The 22304-nt window shown below is 26.9% G+C and overlaps 1 protein-coding gene across 2 annotated transcripts in view; it reads right to left on the reverse strand.

Annotated features, from left to right (window-relative positions):
* The window catches only part of LOC111620430 (3-methyl-2-oxobutanoate dehydrogenase [lipoamide] kinase, mitochondrial-like), a 58738-nt gene extending 41047 nt beyond the window's left edge, over positions 1-17691 (reverse strand). The window contains exons 1-2 of one of the 2 annotated variants that reach the window (XM_023362352.1): positions 17271-17691; positions 8830-8898 (exon numbers count right to left, since the gene is read on the reverse strand). In XM_023362352.1, the coding sequence (XP_023218120.1) occupies positions 8830-8898; positions 17271-17462 (261 nt within the window). In that variant the 5' untranslated portion in view covers positions 17463-17691. Of the gene's footprint in view, positions 1-8829; positions 8899-14463; positions 14533-17270 lie in introns of both variants that reach the window. The other variant, XM_023362351.1, reaches the window with a different exon arrangement.
* Between the last annotated feature and the right edge of the window lie 4613 nt (positions 17692-22304).

Raw genomic sequence — 22304 nt, forward strand, 5'->3', positions numbered from 1 at the left:
TAATTAATAAAAAGCGACGAAACACCATTTTAAAGTGCATTTTTATTCAATTAATATAATTATAAATAAGATGTAGCCGAAAAAGTAGCCAAAGCGCCAAATGATATTTTTTACGTCAAGCAAAAAAAAGTAGCCACATTTCGCGCAATGTAGCCAAATCTTGCAATGTTGGAAGAAATACTAAATAAAGCTGGAGTTGTGAATCAAAGGATTATAGACCCAAGTGCGGGGGAAAAGAGGCAAAGGACAAAAAATAAAGAAGTGAAAAAGGTTGAAAAATTACAGCTCCATATTTGCTTAACAGAAGATCTATTTAACGTTTTTCACTACTACAACTTTTGTCCTTTCTCATCTTTCCCTCCTTTTCCGAAATTTGGGTCTATAATCTTTTGAGTCATAACTCCAGCTTTATTTAGTAATCCTTCCGCATTCACACATCTCCAAGTATTTGAAAATATTTTCTTTCCACTCAAAAATAAAATATGAATAAAGGTTTACGGCTTTGTGAAACTTCTTTTTTGAGTTTATGCCATTCAAATAAATAAATAATAAAAAAATTAAAACATTTGTCGGTTTTGTTTACACGTTTATTGGGCCGCATTGGAACTTGCCTTGGGCCGCATGCGGCCTGTGGGCCGCGGGTTGGACATCCCTGCTTTAGATCCTTGATAAGAAGGGCATATACCCATTGCACTAACATCTGGGACACCATAACGGAGCTGAATCATATCTTAAAAATCGCAGAGAAACAGGCCTATCTAATGAAAATAATACAGAAATTGCTTGCAATCTTTCAAACATTAAAATGTCAACATGCATTGGTGAACCAGAAATGAAGGGTTGTCTTAAATTATATCCCACCTTTAAGAAGGATACATAAGAAAGCAGCCAGAGCTAATAATGTTGCATTAGTATATCGATGCAACCCAACGATCTTCAAAATTCTAAGGAATGATAAGAAACCATATAACCATAATTCAACTGCAGGGATTTACTCCATCCCAATAATTGATCAATGTTTCAAATCAAAACTAGTCTACGTGGGTGCCACTGGGTGTAATTTATAACAATGACTCAAGGAGCATAAGTACACAATTGAAAAAAAATCTCAAAAATACAACACTGGCAATTTACTTGCAACATCAAGACATACAAGTAAACTGGGCACAAGCAATCATCATCAGATCCACATATAATATACACACTATGGAATATCTAGAAAAATTGGAAATTTATAAAGCTCATAAAAATCCATGTTCATCAACCATAGAGATGTCTACAGCATGGCGGTCCATTTAGAAAATTTAATTTTTATTAAAAGGATATTTATTCATTTATTTNAAAATCATATTTATCATAGATCTATCGATCAAAACAAACATTCACTACATACAAAACATATACTCATAAAATCAGTAAGTATACAAAAGTTGCCTAAGAAATGAAACATTTGTAAAGTATTAATTTGTCCTGCATTGTGTAATATTTATGGCATCATATTACATATATTACAAAGTCTAGGAAAAGCTCTTAAATCATATTTCTGTCACACTACTAAACTTAGAAAAATTTTTCATCTATAATACATGTTAACACAAATACACTAATAGCACACAAATATCATCATAAATATGATAATATTTGTGTGCTATTAAAATAAAATAATTGTTTTTGATAGTTAAGCTTTGATTTTGATCTACCATATCACTGATGTTGTTAGTGACAAGCATTTACTTAACCACCTTAATAATTATAGTATGGGAAAATGCTTTCATTACTCAAAGTATTGAGCGATCATAATTAATGTATCCCTATTCAACACTGTTTAAAGAGAAATTTTTTATTTAATAGTTCTAATGCAACCAAAAATTAATACCAAGATTCATTATGAATCTTTTAACGACTTGCATTTTAACTAAAAATTTGGAAATAGATAAATCACAGGACAAGATTATATTAATAAATTTAAGCAGTAAATAGTACAAAATGAAAAGTGTGTACACCAGTTTGATGAAATCTGTTTAAACTGATCTAAAATAATATAGTGAGTGATAAAAAATAGCTGAATATGATACTGATATTAAATGTCAGAATGGTTTCAAATTCATTAAGACATGGGAGGAAACCAGACTTATGCTATCTGTTTGAATGTATAAATATAATTTTTAGAGACTTTTTTATCTTCTAGTTAAACAATGCAATCTTATAACAATTCTTTCAGAATAAAAACTTTGATCCTTTGACCAATGATTGCTGACACTTATATTCTTCATGCTCCCTCAATAATTGGATTTTTGGCTTTCAAATACTGTGCTGTTCATACAATTCATGATTATGCTACCAACTCAATATCTCAATAAATGAAAGCCATAGTGGAAGATATATACTTCAAACAAAATTAACAGAAAAATAACATTTTAAATGTAAAATTTACACTTAATATTGAATTAAAAAAATAATTTATTTTAATATAAAAATATTTTAAAAAACAATTAAAAGTCCACATTGATGAAAAAGTTCCACAAAGACGTTATGCTGCCCAGACCTCCAGTCCAATCTCCTCTTCCAGTATATTTACATTATGATATAACCACCATCAATTACTGTTGTGCTGACTGAGGATGCATTCAGCACACTTGTCCTGTAAACTCCCACACAAAGCATTCAGATGGCCAGTTTGTACCCAGCAAAGCAAATATATACTACTATATATATATATATACATATATAGTATAGTATATATTTGCTTTGTGAAGTTGTTTATATATATATATATATAAACAACTTCACAAAGCAAATATATACTATACTATATATGTATATATATATATATATATAATTACTAGCAGGAACCCTTCGAAATCAACATTTCATTCAATTAAAATACAATGAACTCATTTAAAATTTGACTTTTTACAAGAAATTCACCAGTAAAACAAGTGTTTTTTAGGTGATTGCGGTCTATCTATTCTCCGGTACCACGAGGATTCATTCAATTTTGCATTGGGATCCCAGGGTGACAATTTAGCATTCTGAAGACCGACCAACTTCGACTGGCGGGGCTTTCGTAAGGGCCATCGATCATTAAAAGTCGATTACTCCCTCTGGGTCGAGTTCGAATTTAGGTTCAATTTAAGGTATCAGTCTGTGAACCCTTTGTAAAACCGCGGCCCGGGTGTGAGAAATAGTGGTCGTTAGTTTTAAAAACCATCATGTAATCTGCCGTCCACGTGGCTACCGGTTGCAAGAAAACAAGAGATTAGATCAATACACAGTCGTTGACATAAACGATTTACAATTAACGAATGTCGAAAATGTTAGAAAGTTGATAATTTTGACAACTGCCTAACTAATTTTTAAAGTTAGTGAGATTTTCATTTATTTAATAATTTGGAAGTTGGAATTTGAAGTACTGTTGACCGTCGCCCAATTGTTGTGTGCCCTGAATTAAGTATAAAAGTAGTGTTCATTTATGGGTTTACCTCAGATAATGCGGAACCTCGGTTGATCGGGACTGTATTTAAATATAAACAATTTTCAATATTTTTATTCGAAAAGCATTTAGAGAGTTTTTTGATATTCTATTTACAAGCAAAAACACATTTAAGTGAACGGACATAAATCTATAACGAAATATCGAAATTACAAAATAATAATAATTTACGTGTTTTGTATTGCACAAATAAGTAAAAATAATTGTTTTCTTTCTTTTTAAATTTGCTGTAATTTAAACAGACCTGTTATGAATATATCATAGTTGAAATATGAGCTTTCTGTATGTCTGTTATGTTAAATCAACTTAAGACTGACTAAAGTCTTATTATGACGTCATACACTACCTCTAATGAGAACGCCTTGTATTAATTAAAACGTTTGAAACCAAGATAAGTAATTTATATTGGTTGTCAACATTCGCGGAAGACCGAATTAAAAATTTGAAGTAATCTTAATTCAGATATATTCACTGAACGCTATGTGTGGACAGTTGGATGGTCTGCGGTTATGGTGACAACAGAGTTCTGTGGGGTCCGGAATTGAATCCGGATAAGTCGAAAAACCCCAGGAATTTTTGAGGACATCAGATCCCCGTATACGTTGGGCTCTGGTCATCCCATTTTGCGTCTGGCCTCACCAGTGGCCAAGTGGTTCTGTTCCCTGAACACTGGTAGTTCGGCAGTGGGTTCGTGTTTTACTAGGCTGGACTGGTCAAAGTTTTCTGGGTTTTCTTCACGTCTTTAATGACTAAATAGGGACTAATTTCCCTTAAAAGACCTTCCGCAATATGTATATAAATATATTAGTGTTAATTAACAAAAATAAATTTTAACTGTTCATAATGATATTCTTTTTATAAATATCCACACGTGAGGGTGTTTGTGTGAGTATGACAATTGGGCTGCAATTGTCATACTCAATTTAAAGAAAACTGTAGACCTATAAATTTCCACTGTTGTCTGTCCGTCCGTCTGTCATTCCTTAATCTCAAGAATAAAGTGAGATAGATGAAAGACGATACCAGACTTGAAAACCTTGAGAGAAGAAGACACAAATTAACTATATAAAAATTTCCGTTGAAAATCGGAAGTCACGTTATACTAATTCAAAAATGTTTCCCTGAAAGATGTTAGACAGATGACTGGCACGACTCTATTGACAAAGGAAAAGTATGATGTACAGGGGCGACTACTAATTTGAGGTGGAGAGAATGTACTGTATTTTAAATTAAATAAATTAAAAATATGATTAAAAATTGCTCGTTTACATAGCCTATACACGTGGATAGGAGCGCCTAAATTTTCTTCTGTTAAGGATGTCAGATATTTATTTATATTACAGATAATGAGCGATTACGCCCCACATATTCTGTCCAAGATACCACGAAAGTTATGTAGGGAATTTAGTGATTCCAAGTTCACAAAGTTTAGTGATTTCAAATATCAATTACGGGAGTCATCTTGCAATAATAAGATTAGTACAAAATTTGATGCAATAATTGCAATAATAATCAAAATGGGCCTTAGGTTGCGTTTATGCAGACGAGAGAAATGCAAGAAGAGAGCGAAAAACAGAAGGAGAGGGAAAACCAAGCAAAATCAAAGATCGAAAAAACTCCAATGAATTTTACGATGTAATAAAGTTAAAAAAAATAAACGAAATTACTCTAATAACATTTTCTTCCTTTTATTTATGCCTTCTCTTTTTGGTTGTTTTCTATCGTAAAGAAAGTGGCCCGGAAAGCTGCAAAAAATACAGATACGCGATTCCGTAATTCAATCGTACATGGTGCCAGAACGTGAAAATGTGGCAGAAGGATATAGCATAAAATTCACCGGACTTTTCAGTTTTTGCATGAACACAATACAGGAATAACAAGATTATTCCTGTAGGCGTGTAACCTTGGTTCGCTTGGTTTTTCCCGCCCTCCTGTTTTTCTCTTCTTTTGCAATTCTCGTGTCCTCATAAACACAGCCTTAAAGCCAGGACTATATTAACCCATGGCCGGGCTGCAACAAACTTTTTTACACCGCTTACCCGATTTTTACGTAACCCCAGTACGCTGGGTTTATAACAGGACACAACAAACAAAATTAAAAGTTTTAGAGATTAGAAGAAATTAAAAAAAGAGATTAGAAAAGAAGAAATTAGAAAGAAAAGATGAGATTAGTCTTCAATGAAAGGGAGTAGAAATTACTTTTGTGTTAATTTGTTATGTACAGTATTTAAAAGTAAACAAAGTGACTCACTTCCCATTGATCCTGTTCATTCACTNCATTTGGCGCAATGTAGCCAAATCTTGCAACGTTGGAAGAAATACTAAATAAAGCTGGAGTTGTGAATCAAAGGATTATAGACCCAAGTGCAGGGGAAAAAAGGCAAAGGACAAAAAATAAAGAAGTGAAAAAGGTTGAAAAATTACAGCTCCATATTTGCTTAACAGAAGATCTATTTAATGTTTTTCACTACTACAACTTTTGTCCTTTCTCATCTTTCCCTCCTTTTCCGAAATTTGGGTCTATAATCTTTTGAGTCATAACTCCAGCTTTATTTAGTAATCCTTCCGCATTCACACATCTCCAAGTATTTGAAAATATTTTCTTTCCACTCAAAAATAAAATATGAATAAAGGTTTACGGCTTTGTGAAACTTCTTTTTTGAGTTTATGCCATTCAAATAAATAAATAATAAAAAAATTAAAACATTTGTCGGTTTTGTTTACACGTTTATTGGGCCGCATTGGAACTTGCCTTGGGCCGCATGCGGCCTGTGGGCCGCGGGTTGGACATCCCTGCTTTAGATCCTTGATAAGAAGGGCATATACCCATTGCACTAACATCTGGGACACCATAACGGAGCTGAATCATATCTTAAAAATCGCAGAGAAACAGGCCTATCTAATGAAAATAATACAGAAATTGCTTGCAATCTTTCAAACATTAAAATGTCAACATGCATTGGTGAACCAGAAATGAAGGGTTGTCTTAAATTATATCCCACCTTTAAGAAGGATACATAAGAAAGCAGCCAGAGCTAATAATGTTGCATTAGTATATCGATGCAACCCAACGATCTTCAAAATTCTAAGGAATGATAAGAAACCATATAACCATAATTCAACTGCAGGGATTTACTCCATCCCAATAATTGATCAATGTTTCAAATCAAAACTAGTCTACGTGGGTGCCACTGGGTGTAATTTATAACAATGACTCAAGGAGCATAAGTACACAATTGAAAAAAAATCTCAAAAATACAACACTGGCAATTTACTTGCAACATCAAGACATACAAGTAAACTGGGCACAAGCAATCATCATCAGATCCACATATAATATACACACTATGGAATATCTAGAAAAATTGGAAATTTATAAAGCTCATAAAAATCCATGTTCATCAACCATAGAGATGTCTACAGCATGGCGGTCCATTTAGAAAATTTAATTTTTATTAAAAGGATATTTATTCATTTATTTTTACTTTTTATTTTATTTCTTTATTTATTTTTATTAATTTCACCTATGATTGCTGTTGTTTATTTGGTTATTTTTAAAATAACTTCCTTGTATTTTTAAAATAACTTCCTTTCTTGTTCTTTTACAATTGTTCTTGCATTTTTAAAATTTTTGAATTCACATTCTTCTATTTTTCTGTTCTATTGTAACTGAAGAAGGTCAGTGAAACTGGTCAAAAACATTATTATTTTATTAAATTCATTGTTAGATTTTAAAGGTATGAGTTTTTGTGTTGTCTATTTCTCCAGTTGGTTCAAAATTTATGCATATTACCACTATATAACAAATTTTAGGCTAATGTTTTAGTTATATTTACTGTACTTTTAAAGTTTTTCAAAATATAAATTTTAGGAGTAAACTCTTATCAAATAATCTTCTACAAGTAAAAGAAATAATGCAAACAAATATTTCAGTTTAGATATGCAAAATTATAATTATATAGGTGTACATATGTACACTTATATAATTATATAGATGATAATATAAATTAAAACCTATTACATTAAACACTAACTTTTATTTAATTAATTACCAAATGTTTTTGATAACTACTGTAATTTAGTATTCATTACACAGCAAATCAATTTCATAAATACAAAAAATCAACTATATATAAAATATTAAAAAACTGAATATTATAGATTTTCAAAAAAACATTTTTACAAACTAAAGTTAAAAATAAAAATTATACTCTGAAAGTATTAAATAATTATAATATACTTATTTTAATTAGCTTCTGGTATTTATTTTAAAATTAAAATGTTGGTTTGATTATTTAAAACAGTAAAAAAAATATTAGAATTAATTCTACTGTTATTTCATATTTATAGAAAAAATTTTTATAAACTGGATGACTACAAAATCTTATTCTTATATTTTCAATCCCAGTGAAAAAGTCAGAATCTGAAATTAATGAAGTAAAGTGAAACAAATACTAATTGTTTAGCATTCATTGCTTTTGTTTAACTTCTGAACATTAACTATACATTATAAACAAACACTAACTATAAAGTTCAAATATGATAATTACAAAACAAGCAAAGATATTTCAAGGACAAACATTTTTAATCTGCATTTAAATAAATACATAAAAATTCTGAATTTACATTTTTCTAGAATATTCTTTTTTTCTTTTATATTAAATAAAATTTAAATTTTTTCAATTAATGATTATGAAATTTGTAAATTTCAATAATATTAAAAATGGCTGAAAATAATACTATATAGCCAGATAGTATAAAATCAACCAATTTACACTAAATTGGTCTGAATTTAATAATAATGCAAAAATAACTAAACAACAAATCAAAAACAGATACATAAAATATGGGAAAGTTACGAGTTTGTAAGAATTTGGTCACTAGGTTAAAACTATTATCAATACAAATGATTATAAATATAATAACCCAAACAAAAGCAGACATTGAGTAATAGTCATTTAAAAGGTTTTAAATATTAGTTATAATGCTATAAGGAAAACAACATAACAAGCAGTATTCTTCTCAATCTGGTTCAAGATGTTCAATTAACCAGCTAAATATTTTTTTCCAACCAGTTTGAAAAATTTATTATTAAAAGTGTTTTTAAGATAATAGTATGTAATATGTAGTCTGGTTGAATGTTATAATTGATAAAATTAGTTAATGATAAAACATGAGTATTGTTTTATAATTAACTGAAGTTTATAAGGAAATTTGTAGAACAGCTGCAGGTGAAACAGAATTTTCACTGTATAATTTAAAATTGAGAAACTTCTAAACTGAAAATATTTAGCTATAAAACAATAAATTATTAAAAATTACAATAATCAACTTACTAGAAGATGGCTACTATCTTGACTTCGTCCAGAATATAAAATTGTTGCTGGAGTCAATCGAACTGAAGGCTGGAAATTTCAATACTGAGATTATAATATATAGCAAATGTTTTTTAACAGAAAATTTAGTATTAGTTTATTTATTTTAAATAAATTTAAAAAAACAAGAAATAAGTAATCATGGAACTATCTGTATAAAAATCTAATATTCTATAACTAGTCTTTAATTTCATATAGATAGTATTTTAAAAAACTCTTCATTTTTATTAAATAAAATTTCCAAAATATCATCACTGTAGAATAATTATAAANCAAAACTGTAATACAATTGAATAACTTAAAGCCATTCCAGAAACAAACCCTTTCGTTATACACGAAACGACGACCTTTTCTTCTTAAATTCGTTCTTTCCCAACATGCGTCGAGCGAAATGATAGTTGATAAGTATATGAAAAACAATTTCATAATTGATATAATTTTTACATTTTTCAAACAACATGTATCGTACATCAATGATGCAATAAAATATCTTCTGTTCATGGATTTATGTATCTATTTTATCTTCCATGTGACTAAATTGAACATGTCACATTTTAATAATGCATTTCATTGACATACCAATTGATATATTTGTTTCATATTTAATTATGTCAAGAAAATGAATTACTGACGAATCACTATCACTAACTTAAGTTAGTAATTGTTTAATAAAAAACAGACCAAACTAATAATAAAACTGCACAGTATTTTATAAGAATTTATTGTGGTATTTCAGAATATCATTCTCATTTGTTGAAGTTAATTATATTAGTGTGTCAGTATTTTTATTAGTGGTACAATTTCCTAAAATGTTTTTATCTGTGATAATATTCACTAAAAATACAAAGTACATTTCCTAAATTGCATTAGTGTGATCAAAGTACAGTGGAACCCCGGTTAACGAACGTAATCCGTTCCACGAGTCCGTTCATTAACCGAAGCAATTTTTCCCATAGAAATTAATGCAAATACAATTAANTAGACCATTGATTGTGGATTGTTATATTATAAACTGAAAATCAAATTACAAAATCAATGAAGCCTTTAAAATATTACTTGGCTTTTTAATTTAAAAAATTTCTTAATTATATTTAATCTGAAAAACAATGTAAATTGTCTCATATAAAAGCATCTAAAAGCTTATTGATTGATTTTTAATTCTATAAGTATTAATTTTCTATTACACGGAGATAACATACAATATTTATATAACAATAAATCATCATAAATCAAAAATTCACATTTATTATGATGTTTCAAAGCTGTGGTATTAGAACTTTGCTGCTTTAGAATTTGCTATATCCGAGTTCTTTTGCAGAGTATTAAACAATAAAATTTAAAAAATAAAGGATGCTTTAAAAAATATTTCAATGCAATAAAGATTCTTATAATTAAACAATTAAAAAAAGATACTAAATTGTTGAAAAATTAAGAAATTTTTGTTTTTATTATTTTCACATCTCATTATGGAACACTAAGGTTCAATAAAAAGTAGTTGATTGTCATTGTCCTAAAAAATAATTTCTGAAAATATTCTTGAAATTTGAATTTTATTAAAGACTCATCAAAAGGTAAAAAAATAATATTGCTAAATTTCTTTATAAATAATAAGTGAAAAAATTAAATACTTAAACTAATTAAATCAATGCATGCTGTTAAATAAAAGCTTTAAAATTTATTAATGAAATAAAAATATAGATACATTGTGATTGCAGATGTTTGTAACCTTAATTTATATCTTATAAAAATACTTTCATATATAACAGATCTAAAATGTTAAGACTCTTTAGGATGCAATTTTTAAATTTATTTATACATAATTATTATAATTTAAAGGATAATTAAATATTTCTAGGACTGGTTATCATTTTCATTGCTATATATTAATAAATTAGAAAAATTGTGATTTCTAAGCATAAAAATTTTTTTCCTGTTGCAATTAAACTGATAGAAGTGCAAATGTCTAAATAAATATTACCACATTTCCATCTCTTGTAAATATGGCAAAATTTGGACCAAGGTATAAAGAATACCTTGTTTTCAACCTATTTTAATTTCATACAACTCGGTCAATCCCTGGCACATCAAATTCGCAGCCTTTAGATCAGGGGTGTCCAACCTTTTTGTTTCTCTGGGCCGCATTGAAAGAAGTCAAGGAGTTTTGGGCCACAAGTATATATAATATATACTTCTGGCCCAATATATAAGTATATTTAAAAATTAACATGTCTAGATTATAATAATAAGTATTAAAACCTTATCAAGAAAAAAGGATATTTTAAAAAATTACTTCTACAGACACTTTCAATTTTTACTTAGAAATAGATAAATTCATTTATTATAAAAGAGACTAAAGAAAATTTATTTGAAAAACACAAATATTTGTTTTATTTGGGTCTCTAATTAATAAAAAGCGACGAAACACCATTTTAAAGTGCATTTTTATTCAATTAATATAATTATAAATAATATGTAGCCGAAAAAGTAGCCAAAGCGCCAAATGATATTTTTTACGTCAAACAAAAAAAAGTAGCCACATTTGGCCCAATGTAGCCAAATCTTGCAACGTTGGAAGAAATACTAAATAAAGCTGGAGTTGTGAATCAAAGGATTATAGACCCAAGTGCGGGGGAAAAGAGGCAAAGGACAAAAAATAAAGAAGTGAAAAAGGTTGAAAAATTACAGCTCCATATTTGCTTAACAGAAGATCTATTTAATGTTTTTCACTACTACAACTTTTGTCCTTTCTCATCTTTCCCTCCTTTTCCGAAATTTGGGTCTATAATCTTTTGAGTCATAACTCCAGCTTTATTTAGTAATCCTTCCGCATTCACACATCTCCAAGTATTTGAAAATATTTTCTTTCCACTCAAAAATAAAATATGAATAAAGGTTTACGGCTTTGTGAAACTTCTTTTTTGAGTTTATGCCATTCAAATAAATAAATAATAAAAAAATTAAAACATTTGTCGGTTTTGTTTACACGTTTATTGGGCCGCATTGGAACTTGCCTTGGGCCGCATGCGGCCTGTGGGCCGCGGGTTGGACATCCCTGCTTTAGATCCTTGATAAGAAGGGCATATACCCATTGCACTAACATCTGGGACACCATAACGGAGCTGAATCATATCTTAAAAATCGCAGAGAAACAGGCCTATCTAATGAAAATAATACAGAAATTGCTTGCAATCTTTCAAACATTAAAATGTCAACATGCATTGGTGAACCAGAAATGAAGGGTTGTCTTAAATTATATCCCACCTTTAAGAAGGATACATAAGAAAGCAGCCAGAGCTAATAATGTTGCATTAGTATATCGATGCAACCCAACGATCTTCAAAATTCTAAGGAATGATAAGAAACCATATAACCATAATTCAACTGCAGGGATTTACTCCATCCCAATAATTGATCAATGTTTCAAATCAAAACTAGTCTACGTGGGTGCCACTGGGTGTAATTTATAACAATGACTCAAGGAGCATAAGTACACAATTGAAAAAAAATCTCAAAAATACAACACTGGCAATTTACTTGCAACATCAAGACATACAAGTAAACTGGGCACAAGCAATCATCATCAGATCCACATATAATATACACACTATGGAATATCTAGAAAAATTGGAAATTTATAAAGCTCATAAAAATCCATGTTCATCAACCATAGAGATGTCTACAGCATGGCGGTCCATTTAGAAAATTTAATTTTTATTAAAAGGATATTTATTCATTTATTTTTACTTTTTATTTTATTTCTTTATTTATTTTTATTAATTTCACCTATGATTGCTGTTGTTTATTTGGTTATTTTTAAAATAACTTCCTTGTATTTTTAAAATAACTTCCTTTCTTGTTCTTTTACAATTGTTCTTGCATTTTTAAAATTTTTGAATTCACATTCTTCTATTTTTCTGTTCTATTGTAACTGAAGAAGGTCAGTGAAACTGGTCAAAAACATTATTATTTTATTAAATTCATTGTTAGATTTTAAAGGTATGAGTTTTTGTGTTGTCTATTTCTCCAGTTGGTTCAAAATTTATGCATATTACCACTATATAACAAATTTTAGGCTAATGTTTTAGTTATATTTACTGTACTTTTAAAGTTTTTCAAAATATAAATTTTAGGAGTAAACTCTTATCAAATAATCTTCTACAAGTAAAAGAAATAATGCAAACAAATATTTCAGTTTAGATATGCAAAATTATAATTATATAGGTGTACATATGTACACTTATATAATTATATAGATGATAATATAAATTAAAACCTATTACATTAAACACTAACTTTTATTTAATTAATTACCAAATGTTTTTGATAACTACTGTAATTTAGTATTGATTACACAGCAAATCAATTTCATAAATACAAAAAATCAACTATATATAAAATATTAAAAAACTGAATATTATAGATTTTCAAAAACACATTTTTACAAACTAAAGTTAAAAATAAAAATTATACTCTGAAAGTATTAAATAATTATAATATACTTATTTTAATTAGCTTCTGGTATTTATTTTAAAATTAAAATGTTGGTTTGATTATTTAAAACAGTAAAAAAAATATTAGAATTAATTCTACTGTTATTTCATATTTATAGAAAAAATTTTTATAAACTGGATGACTACAAAATCTTATTCTTATATTTTCAATCCCAGTGAAAAAGTCAGAATCTGAAATTAATGAAGTAAAGTGAAACAAATACTAATTGTTTAGCATTCATTGCTTTTGTTTAACTTCTGAACATTAGCTATACATTATAAACAAACACTAACTATAAAGTTCAAATATGATAATTACAAAACAAGCAAAGATATTTCAAGGACAAACATTTTTAATCTGCATTTAAATAAATACATAAAAATTCTGAATTTACATTTTTCTAGAATATTCTTTTTTTCTTTTATATTAAATAAAATTTAAATTTTTTCAATTAATGATTATGAAATTTGTAAATTTCAATAATATTAAAAATGGCTGAAAATAATACTATATAGCCAGATAGTATAAAATCAACCAATTTACACTAAATTGGTCTGAATTTAATAATAATGCAAAAATAACTAAACAACAAATCAAAAACAGATACATAAAATATGGGAAAGTTACGAGTTTGTAAGAATTTGGTCACTAGGTTAAAACTATTATCAATACAAATGATTATAAATATAATTACCCAAACAAAAGCAGACATTGAGTAATAGTCATTTAAAAGGTTTTAAATATTAGTTATAATGCTATAAGGAAAACAACATAACAAGCAGTATTCTTCTCAATCTGGTTCAAGATGTTCAATTAACCAGCTAAATATTTTTTTCCAACCAGTTTGAAAAATTTATTATTAAAAGTGTTTTTAAGATAATAGTATGTAATATGTAGTCTGGTTGAATGTTATAATTGATAAAATTAGTTAATGATAAAACATGAGTATTGTTTTATAATTAACTGAAGTTTATAAGGAAATTTGTAGAACAGCTGCAGGTGAAACAGAATTTTCACTGTATAATTTAAAATTGAGAAACTTCTAAACTGAAAATATTTAGCTATAAAACAATAAATTATTAAAAATTACAATAATCAACTTACTAGAAGATGGCTACTATCTTGACTTCGTCCAGAATATAAAATTGTTGCTGGAGTCAATCGAACTGAAGGCTGAAAATTTCAATACTGAGATTATAATATATAGCAAATGTTTTTTAACAGAAAATTTAGTATTAGTTTATTTATTTTAAATAAATTTAAAAAAACAAGAAATAAGTAATCATGGAACTATCTGTATAAAAATCTAATATTCTATAACTAGTCTTTAATTTCATATAGATAGTATTTTAAAAAAACTCTTCATTTTTATTAAATAAAATTTCCAAAATATCATCACTATAGAATAATTATAAAAATATACATAGAAGAAATTTAAAATATTTATTTTTTTGTTTCATAATTTCAGTGTTTGAATATTTGTTAACATATGGTAAAAAATATAATAAATAAAAACTTCAGAAAAGATAAACCAAAAATTATTATTTGTGTCAAGTGTCATTAAAATTAAATTGCAGTATAAAAAAAATGTGTAAAACTGTAAAATATTCACCCAATCAAATTTAAAAAATCTATGATTTAAAAACTGACATGAAGTATACACTAAATGTCAGCAGTTGAAAATATATAAATCTGATTTCCATATAATATATATATTTACTAAATTATCTTCATCTGACTGATTTTTTTTAAATGATAGTTGATAAGTATATGAAAAACAATTTCATAATTGATATAATTTTTACATTTTTCAAACAACATGTATCGTACATCAATGATGCAATAAAATATCTTCTGTTCATGGATTTATGTATCTATTTTATCTTCCATGTGACTAAATTGAACATGTCACATTTTAATAATGCATTTCATTGACATACCAATTGATATATTTGTTTCATATTTAATTATGTCAAGAAAATGAATTACTGACGAATCACTATCACTAACTTAAGTTAGTAATTGTTTAATAAAAAACAGACCAAACTAATAATAAAACTGCACAGTATTTTATAAGAATTTATTGTGGTATTTCAGAATATCATTCTCATTTGTTGAAGTTAATTATATTAGTGTGTCAGTATTTTTATTAGTGGTACAATTTCCTGAAATGTTTTTATCTGTGATAATATTCACTAAAAATACAAAGTACATTTCCTAAATTGCATTAGTGTGATCAAAGTAATTTTAAACTTTCAACAATATTTGTATTCTTTTTAGAAATATGATGATGTTCAACTAGAAAACATTATGGAGAAAGTCTGGTTAAAGAAAAACAAACTCAAGTAGTTGTTATAGATAAGGTATTTGTGTATTATGCAGCCATGATTCATGAATTCATAACTCAGTTCATCAAAAAGATAAACTCTGAAAATATTAAAGTTATCACACTACAATAATTTACACCAGATTTTAAATTATTTTTATTGTTTTTTGGTTTATAAACTGAAAAATAAACTGTTATGAATTTATTATTTTAAATGATCCTAAATGAATTAATTTTGTTTACAATCTATTTCAATTCAGTATTTAACATATTTTTTTTAAGTTACCATTTATTTTAATGAAAATATATAATTACTTAATATAAATAAATATTCTATTCAATTATTATTTTATACTTAAAATTTTTAAGTGTTTAAGAGTTTATTTTTTATTTTTATTAGTCACTATTATTAATTTCAAATTTGGTACATACATACTGTGTGCCACAGTAAGATTGTGTAGATACAACATACACAATCTTACTAAATTTATTTTTATGTCACATACCAAAATTTGAATTTATAACAAATCACTAATAAAAATAAACTCATTTTAAAATTAGAGCTTAGCAATATGTATTTTTGTGTAGCTTGCTTACATCTAAATATATATAATAAATCATATAACAAAAAACAGAATTGAATTTTGAGTTGGTTTCTCAAACAATACAAGAAGTGTGTGATTTATGAAATTTATGTATGTGTGATAATATATCTCACATATAAATATATGTGAGATATATTATCACATACATAAATCTCATAAATCACACTTCTTGTATTGTTATACATATTTTTTTAAGATATCAGAAAAGAATTATGCATTCTTTTCTGAAATATGTTTAAGATATCTCAAATACTTCATTTTTTATTTGACAAATTTGATTATTTAAGATATTTTCCCAACGAACAACCACAAGTAGAGAATACCAGTTTTCCGGCTCATCTAATAGATTTTCTAAGCCGGAACAAATTACGTGTAAAGTTTAATATTATTCCACACATCCATTACAAAACAAGTTTAAATAATTTCCCAAACCAACCGATTATTTAAGCTTTTAGAATTAAGCATAAATGTTTTCCAGAAGTGATATTTATGTTTTATTTTCAACATTTTGAAATTAACGCAATTAGAGGAAAACCAAACAAAAATATCCCATTATTTTATTTTACTTTCATTTCCTAATCATTAAAAGTTTTTTCTTTATCATAACATCCAGAAAATATATCTTTGATAAATTACCTGCATTAATTAATTAAGAGAATATAAACAATAAAATACTTTTCATCATCACTAAACACATTTTGCTCCAACAGTTAATATAACAAAACAGGTAAATTAAACCCCTTTTTTTTAAATTTTTGATGTAAGAAGAAGAAAATTATATTGATAAACTTGTGTATTTTAACCACCATAAGAATATGAAAAAAGCATCTTTAAATATGAAAGATTATTTATGCAATTTTACTTAGAAAAGAAGAAGAATATTCATAGAATGCGAAGCAAATAGGTTATTTAATAAAGCGAATGAATGAAAAAAAAAATGAGAAAAGCTCGATGCTAAATAATAAGAAGCCGTCACTCACTTTTGCAGCGGCAACATCAATGGCAGATTGGTTATAAAACGACTGAACGGTGCGGAGTTTTTCTCTCTGATGGCTGTATTCGGGCCCGTTATGTACATAAGACAAACACTGATTAATACACAATCCATATCTTGCTTTTTCGCCGAAAAGTTCTTTCAAATTGCGAACCAATGCGCTTCTAACGGGATCCATTTATTAGTGAATAAAATTTACGGGTAAATAATAAATAAATTTCTTCAACTACCACGGATAATACAAAAGAAACGTCGTCTTTTCTGGCAAAACTGTAATACAATTGAATAACTTAAAGCCATTCCAGAAACAAACCCTTTCGTTATACACGAAACGACGACCTTTTCTTCTTAAATTCGTTCTTTCCCGACATGCGTCGAGCGATCACGTGAACGATTAGTGAGAGAGGCGTGATTCGTGACACGTAACCAATAGACGATCAATTTTATTCTTCCAAATATTCGTATAATATAATCATTTATTCGTAGATTATTATCAAATATAATTTAAAACTCGTACTTTTAGTCTCAAAAACTTGGAAACGACAATAAATATGATAAATTAATAATATATTTATTATCACGTGACCTCAAAAAGGTCATTATCGTCGTGGCTAGCGAATGGCTTAAATGTTTCTTTTTATTTTATCTGTTTTTGTTTTTTTTTTAAATAATAATTAAACGACAGAATATTTTAAAGCGATGTTTTAAATCTAAAATTTGAAAGTAATTCTTTATTATTCGAGTTATTGGATGTCGCGGTATTTTAAGAATAAATATATATTTACGTATATAATTAATATTTCTCAGCTTAGACTTTATAATAGAGATTATTGCCAATATTTACTTTTTAAAAAATTATAAACCATCGTATATAAAAATAAATGGAGATTGGAGTATTTTAAGATGCATAAACGATAGTGTACAGGTAGTTTTCTTGAATATTTTCCGCGAACAGTATAATTAACATCCTTCTTTGTTCCTTTTTCTATCTGGTTCATAGAACTTTTACTGGAACATGAACACAATTATTAAAATATGCATAACTTTTTCGAATATTTTCCTATAATAATTATTTATTCGTTTATTTATTTATCATTTTCATTGATAGATTAGTTTCGTTAATAGTAACGCAGAAGTTATTTTTAAAATATTTATTTTCATATTGATTTTAAATATTCGATATTACAGTGTACGGATTCCCCGAAATGTTTTCACTACATGTGCATTAATAGTTGGCTAGTGTGTGGCTCGTTCATTAGCTTATGTCATTCACATCAGTTACATAAAAGAAACTTAAAACTGTAGTTAGTTGCACGTATTTATACTGTATTAATTTAAATGAAAAATTATTATTATTTGAATAAAATTCTTTATTTTTCTAAAATTCCAATTTTTTTTTAAACTAATTGTTTAATCATTCTATTTATAATTCATTAATTAATCGATGATTTTAAATTAATTAAGCCATTATAAGTGTTTGATCTATTTAATTTTTAAATATTCTAATTCTAGTTTAATAATTAATATCTATATTTGAACGTTAAATATCAGAATTGCTTAGTTTAAAGTGAAATTTACACTCATATTCTTTTGTATAATTTGATTAGGATAGTAAAGTTTTAATGATTTCATGAATCTTAATTTAAATATTAATATATTCTAATACAGAACTCTAATACGTTTGAACGTCGTATTATCATTTATGTAGAAGCTTTTTAATTGAAAATTATTTTAATAAAGGAAATGTTTTGAATTTATAAAAAAGTTAATTGAATTATTATTAAATTCGGTCGATGTTAGCAGTAACTAGCTTTTCGTGTGTCCTCTATAAAAGATTTTATTTTGACTTCTCTTTTTTGGAAAAAATAAAAAAGAAATTTAAAAAATACGATAGAAATGGCCAGTTAATTTTCAACTTTACATTTTTCTTAATTTTTAACAAAAAACTTTACGAAATCAGCCCCCATGGTGGCAAAATTAAAAAATGAAAATATAATACTGATAAGTTTTTTGGTACCTCATTTCGAGGGCCCTTTTGTCTTGGGTCTCGTGCCCGTGCATCCGTTGCACCTGTCTAATAGGCCTAACTCATTGGATATTAGTGCCAAGTGTTATGCCTAACAGGGGTGGATTTAGGGGAATGCGCAGGGCTTAACATCTACCATCTGAGAGATTTCAGAGTAAAGCAGAGTATCTCAGGTACTAAAAATTTTCGTAAGGCCTTTCTGCATCTCCCCTCTATGTATTTCTAAATCTGTTATTTTGCGTAACCAAAATCAAGGCACAGCTACTAAAAACAACAGTTTTATCAGGCATTTGCGAGCTGTTAGTGCATTATTGTTATTAATTTAATGTAATTTTTAAATTTATACAATTGGTTAGTAAACAATTTAACTTAAATTCAGTTATTCCGAATGCTCTTGAATTGTAAATTTGCATTACTTTTTCTCATATAAAGAAAAAAATTTGTACTGAAAGAAAATATATTGAGGATATCTATCTTCAATATGATCTAAATGATAAAAATCGAATTCTATAACAAGTTAAATCATTTGTTTTTGTATATAATACAAAATAATATTTTCATTATAATCTTTATTTCATTTTAAAATAGAATTTTCGTGAAAGTTTAATTAAACTTAAGTTTTTTTTTCCTAATACGTTATTTTCGAATTTTTAAAATTATTTTAATGTTGCAATATATCTCAATCATTAATTAATTAATTATTTTTTAAAATAATTTTTGTTTAGTATAAAATTAATAAAATAAATAATTATTCATAGAATTTTGATTATTTCTTTTGATAACCTATAAATATTTCTTTTTACTTACTATTATAAATACAATAATGGATATTTTACATCAAGCAAAAAATTGCAATAGTTTTTGTAAAAAAATTGTTGACCCGTAACCAGATAAATTTTTTAATTGAGAAATTGTAGATGCATATGACTGATATTACTTATCACTTATATTTTATAAACTAGAATAATTCATTTATAATAAGTTTCATAATTTCAATCATATTATATCGAATTTATTTAAATGTAAAGCAAATTATTTTGTTTGAATCATTAAATTTATCTATTTTAAAGATCTATGTATGTCATATTAAAATTTTATATATAAACTCGCTCCTCTACTTCTGAATTTTAACAGGATTTTAATGTAAAAATTTCAAGAGCTTACAGCAAATTTTTATTTTCTCGAAGGACTAGAAATATATAATACAGTATATTTTAATGTTAAAAGCCATTTGCATTCACAAAACATAAGTTTCCAAGGATTTCTGTTTAAAAATTTTTTTCGATTTTATGATAAGTGTCTTCAATTGAAGAATATAAATAATTGAAATAAACTCGAATCGTGTCTTAAATAAAATATTTTTCAAGTAAAAATGAATGTATATATGTTTTGTAATTAAATCAAATAAACTGTAACTAAAAATAAAGTATTTATAGTAATAACGAGATAGTGATTGATAGTGTAAAGTTTTCGTAATTAAACCAATGATCCATGTGCGTCATCGTTGAGCCACTTGTTCACGAAGTAATCATGCAAAGAACAGTCATTTATAAAATCAACTTATTAAAATAGATTTTAAACAAAATGTTTTTATCTTATATAAGATTTAAATTTAGATCAAGAAAAATTATGTAGTGGTAATGTTGAGTCTTGCCAAGAATGACGTCATATTTCGTCATTTACTTCAATTCCTACCCGTTCTATATTTATCGGGTCAGTTAATTTGTTCAAGGCTTTCTAGAACGGGGTTATACAAAACCAGTTATCCAGATATAATGGTAATAATGAAAGTAATAATAGTGTACATATATATATATTTAATAATAATAATAAAGTCATATTGCAATACTTAGATAAAAAAACTCATACATTCAGTTCAAATCTTTCTAAAAACTGGGTTTTTAATTTAGATTGAAGTATATAATAAACAACTTAAGAGTGTCTTCTTCAAGTAATTTTAATTATTATGATAGTAATTAATTCAATATTCAAACGAATCAATATCAATGAACTTAATTGAAAAGAAATGTTAAAAAAATTATTTGACATTATTGTTTAGTTTTATGCATTTGTGGAAAAAAATACTTTTATCGTTTTTATATTATTGCTTTATGTTATGGATTTTAAGTGCATTTGATTTTCAAAACTAAAAAATTCTCGATATAAATAAAATTTTCTATATGACAAACTGCACGTTTATCATATAGAAAATTTTATTTATACCTTTCCAGAGTCTGGAAAGATTATTTATTTTCACTTAAATGTGGGATCGTCCATAAATTGCTTAAAGTTATTTTTATTTACTTTTTAACTACTATCCCACACCCTTAAATGCTCGCTGACACTGTAGCAAAGTACAGACCCCGAAATTACGTAATGCATTAAGCGTAACCATCTCACTTAGGCCTAATTGTATTAAAGAATTATAGGCATTGTGTGACTGTTGATAATAGATAAGGAATAAAATGTTAAATTTTAATTATTAATTTAGTCTTTTTATTTTATAAAATTACAAATGTATTTTATTTTAAATTTAAAATAAGTTTATTTTCATGGGGTTTTTTCCTTGATAAATCAGACGACAAAAGTTATAGTCAAATCTGAGAGGTTGTCGCCGTTTGGCGGAAAAAAACTACCAGTAGCTTAATCTTTGCATACTGTATTTAACAAATAACACACCAGTCTATGTAACGTTTTCGTAAACACCCCGCACCCCTTGTACTGCATCGTGACGATTGCTTGTATACTCTCCTACTCATATTTACGTTACATAATTTATGGACAGCTCATGTAAATAATACATTTTACGTCTAATTATGGTATTTCTATTATTAATAACTTGATACGTTTTTATCTAATTTTACAGCTTTGTTTTCCGGTGTTATTTACAAAGCTATTTATCAATACTTAAAACTTCTATAACATTTACAAATTATTAATTATAAAAAAACTATTAAGTTGCATAATTATTTTTTGATTTTATGTTATAGGCCT

Source organism: Centruroides sculpturatus, unplaced genomic scaffold, assembly GCF_000671375.1.
Source record: "Centruroides sculpturatus isolate CEXI.00-Female unplaced genomic scaffold, Cexi_2.0 scaffold143, whole genome shotgun sequence".
NCBI classification, from domain to species: domain Eukaryota; kingdom Metazoa; phylum Arthropoda; class Arachnida; order Scorpiones; family Buthidae; genus Centruroides; species Centruroides sculpturatus.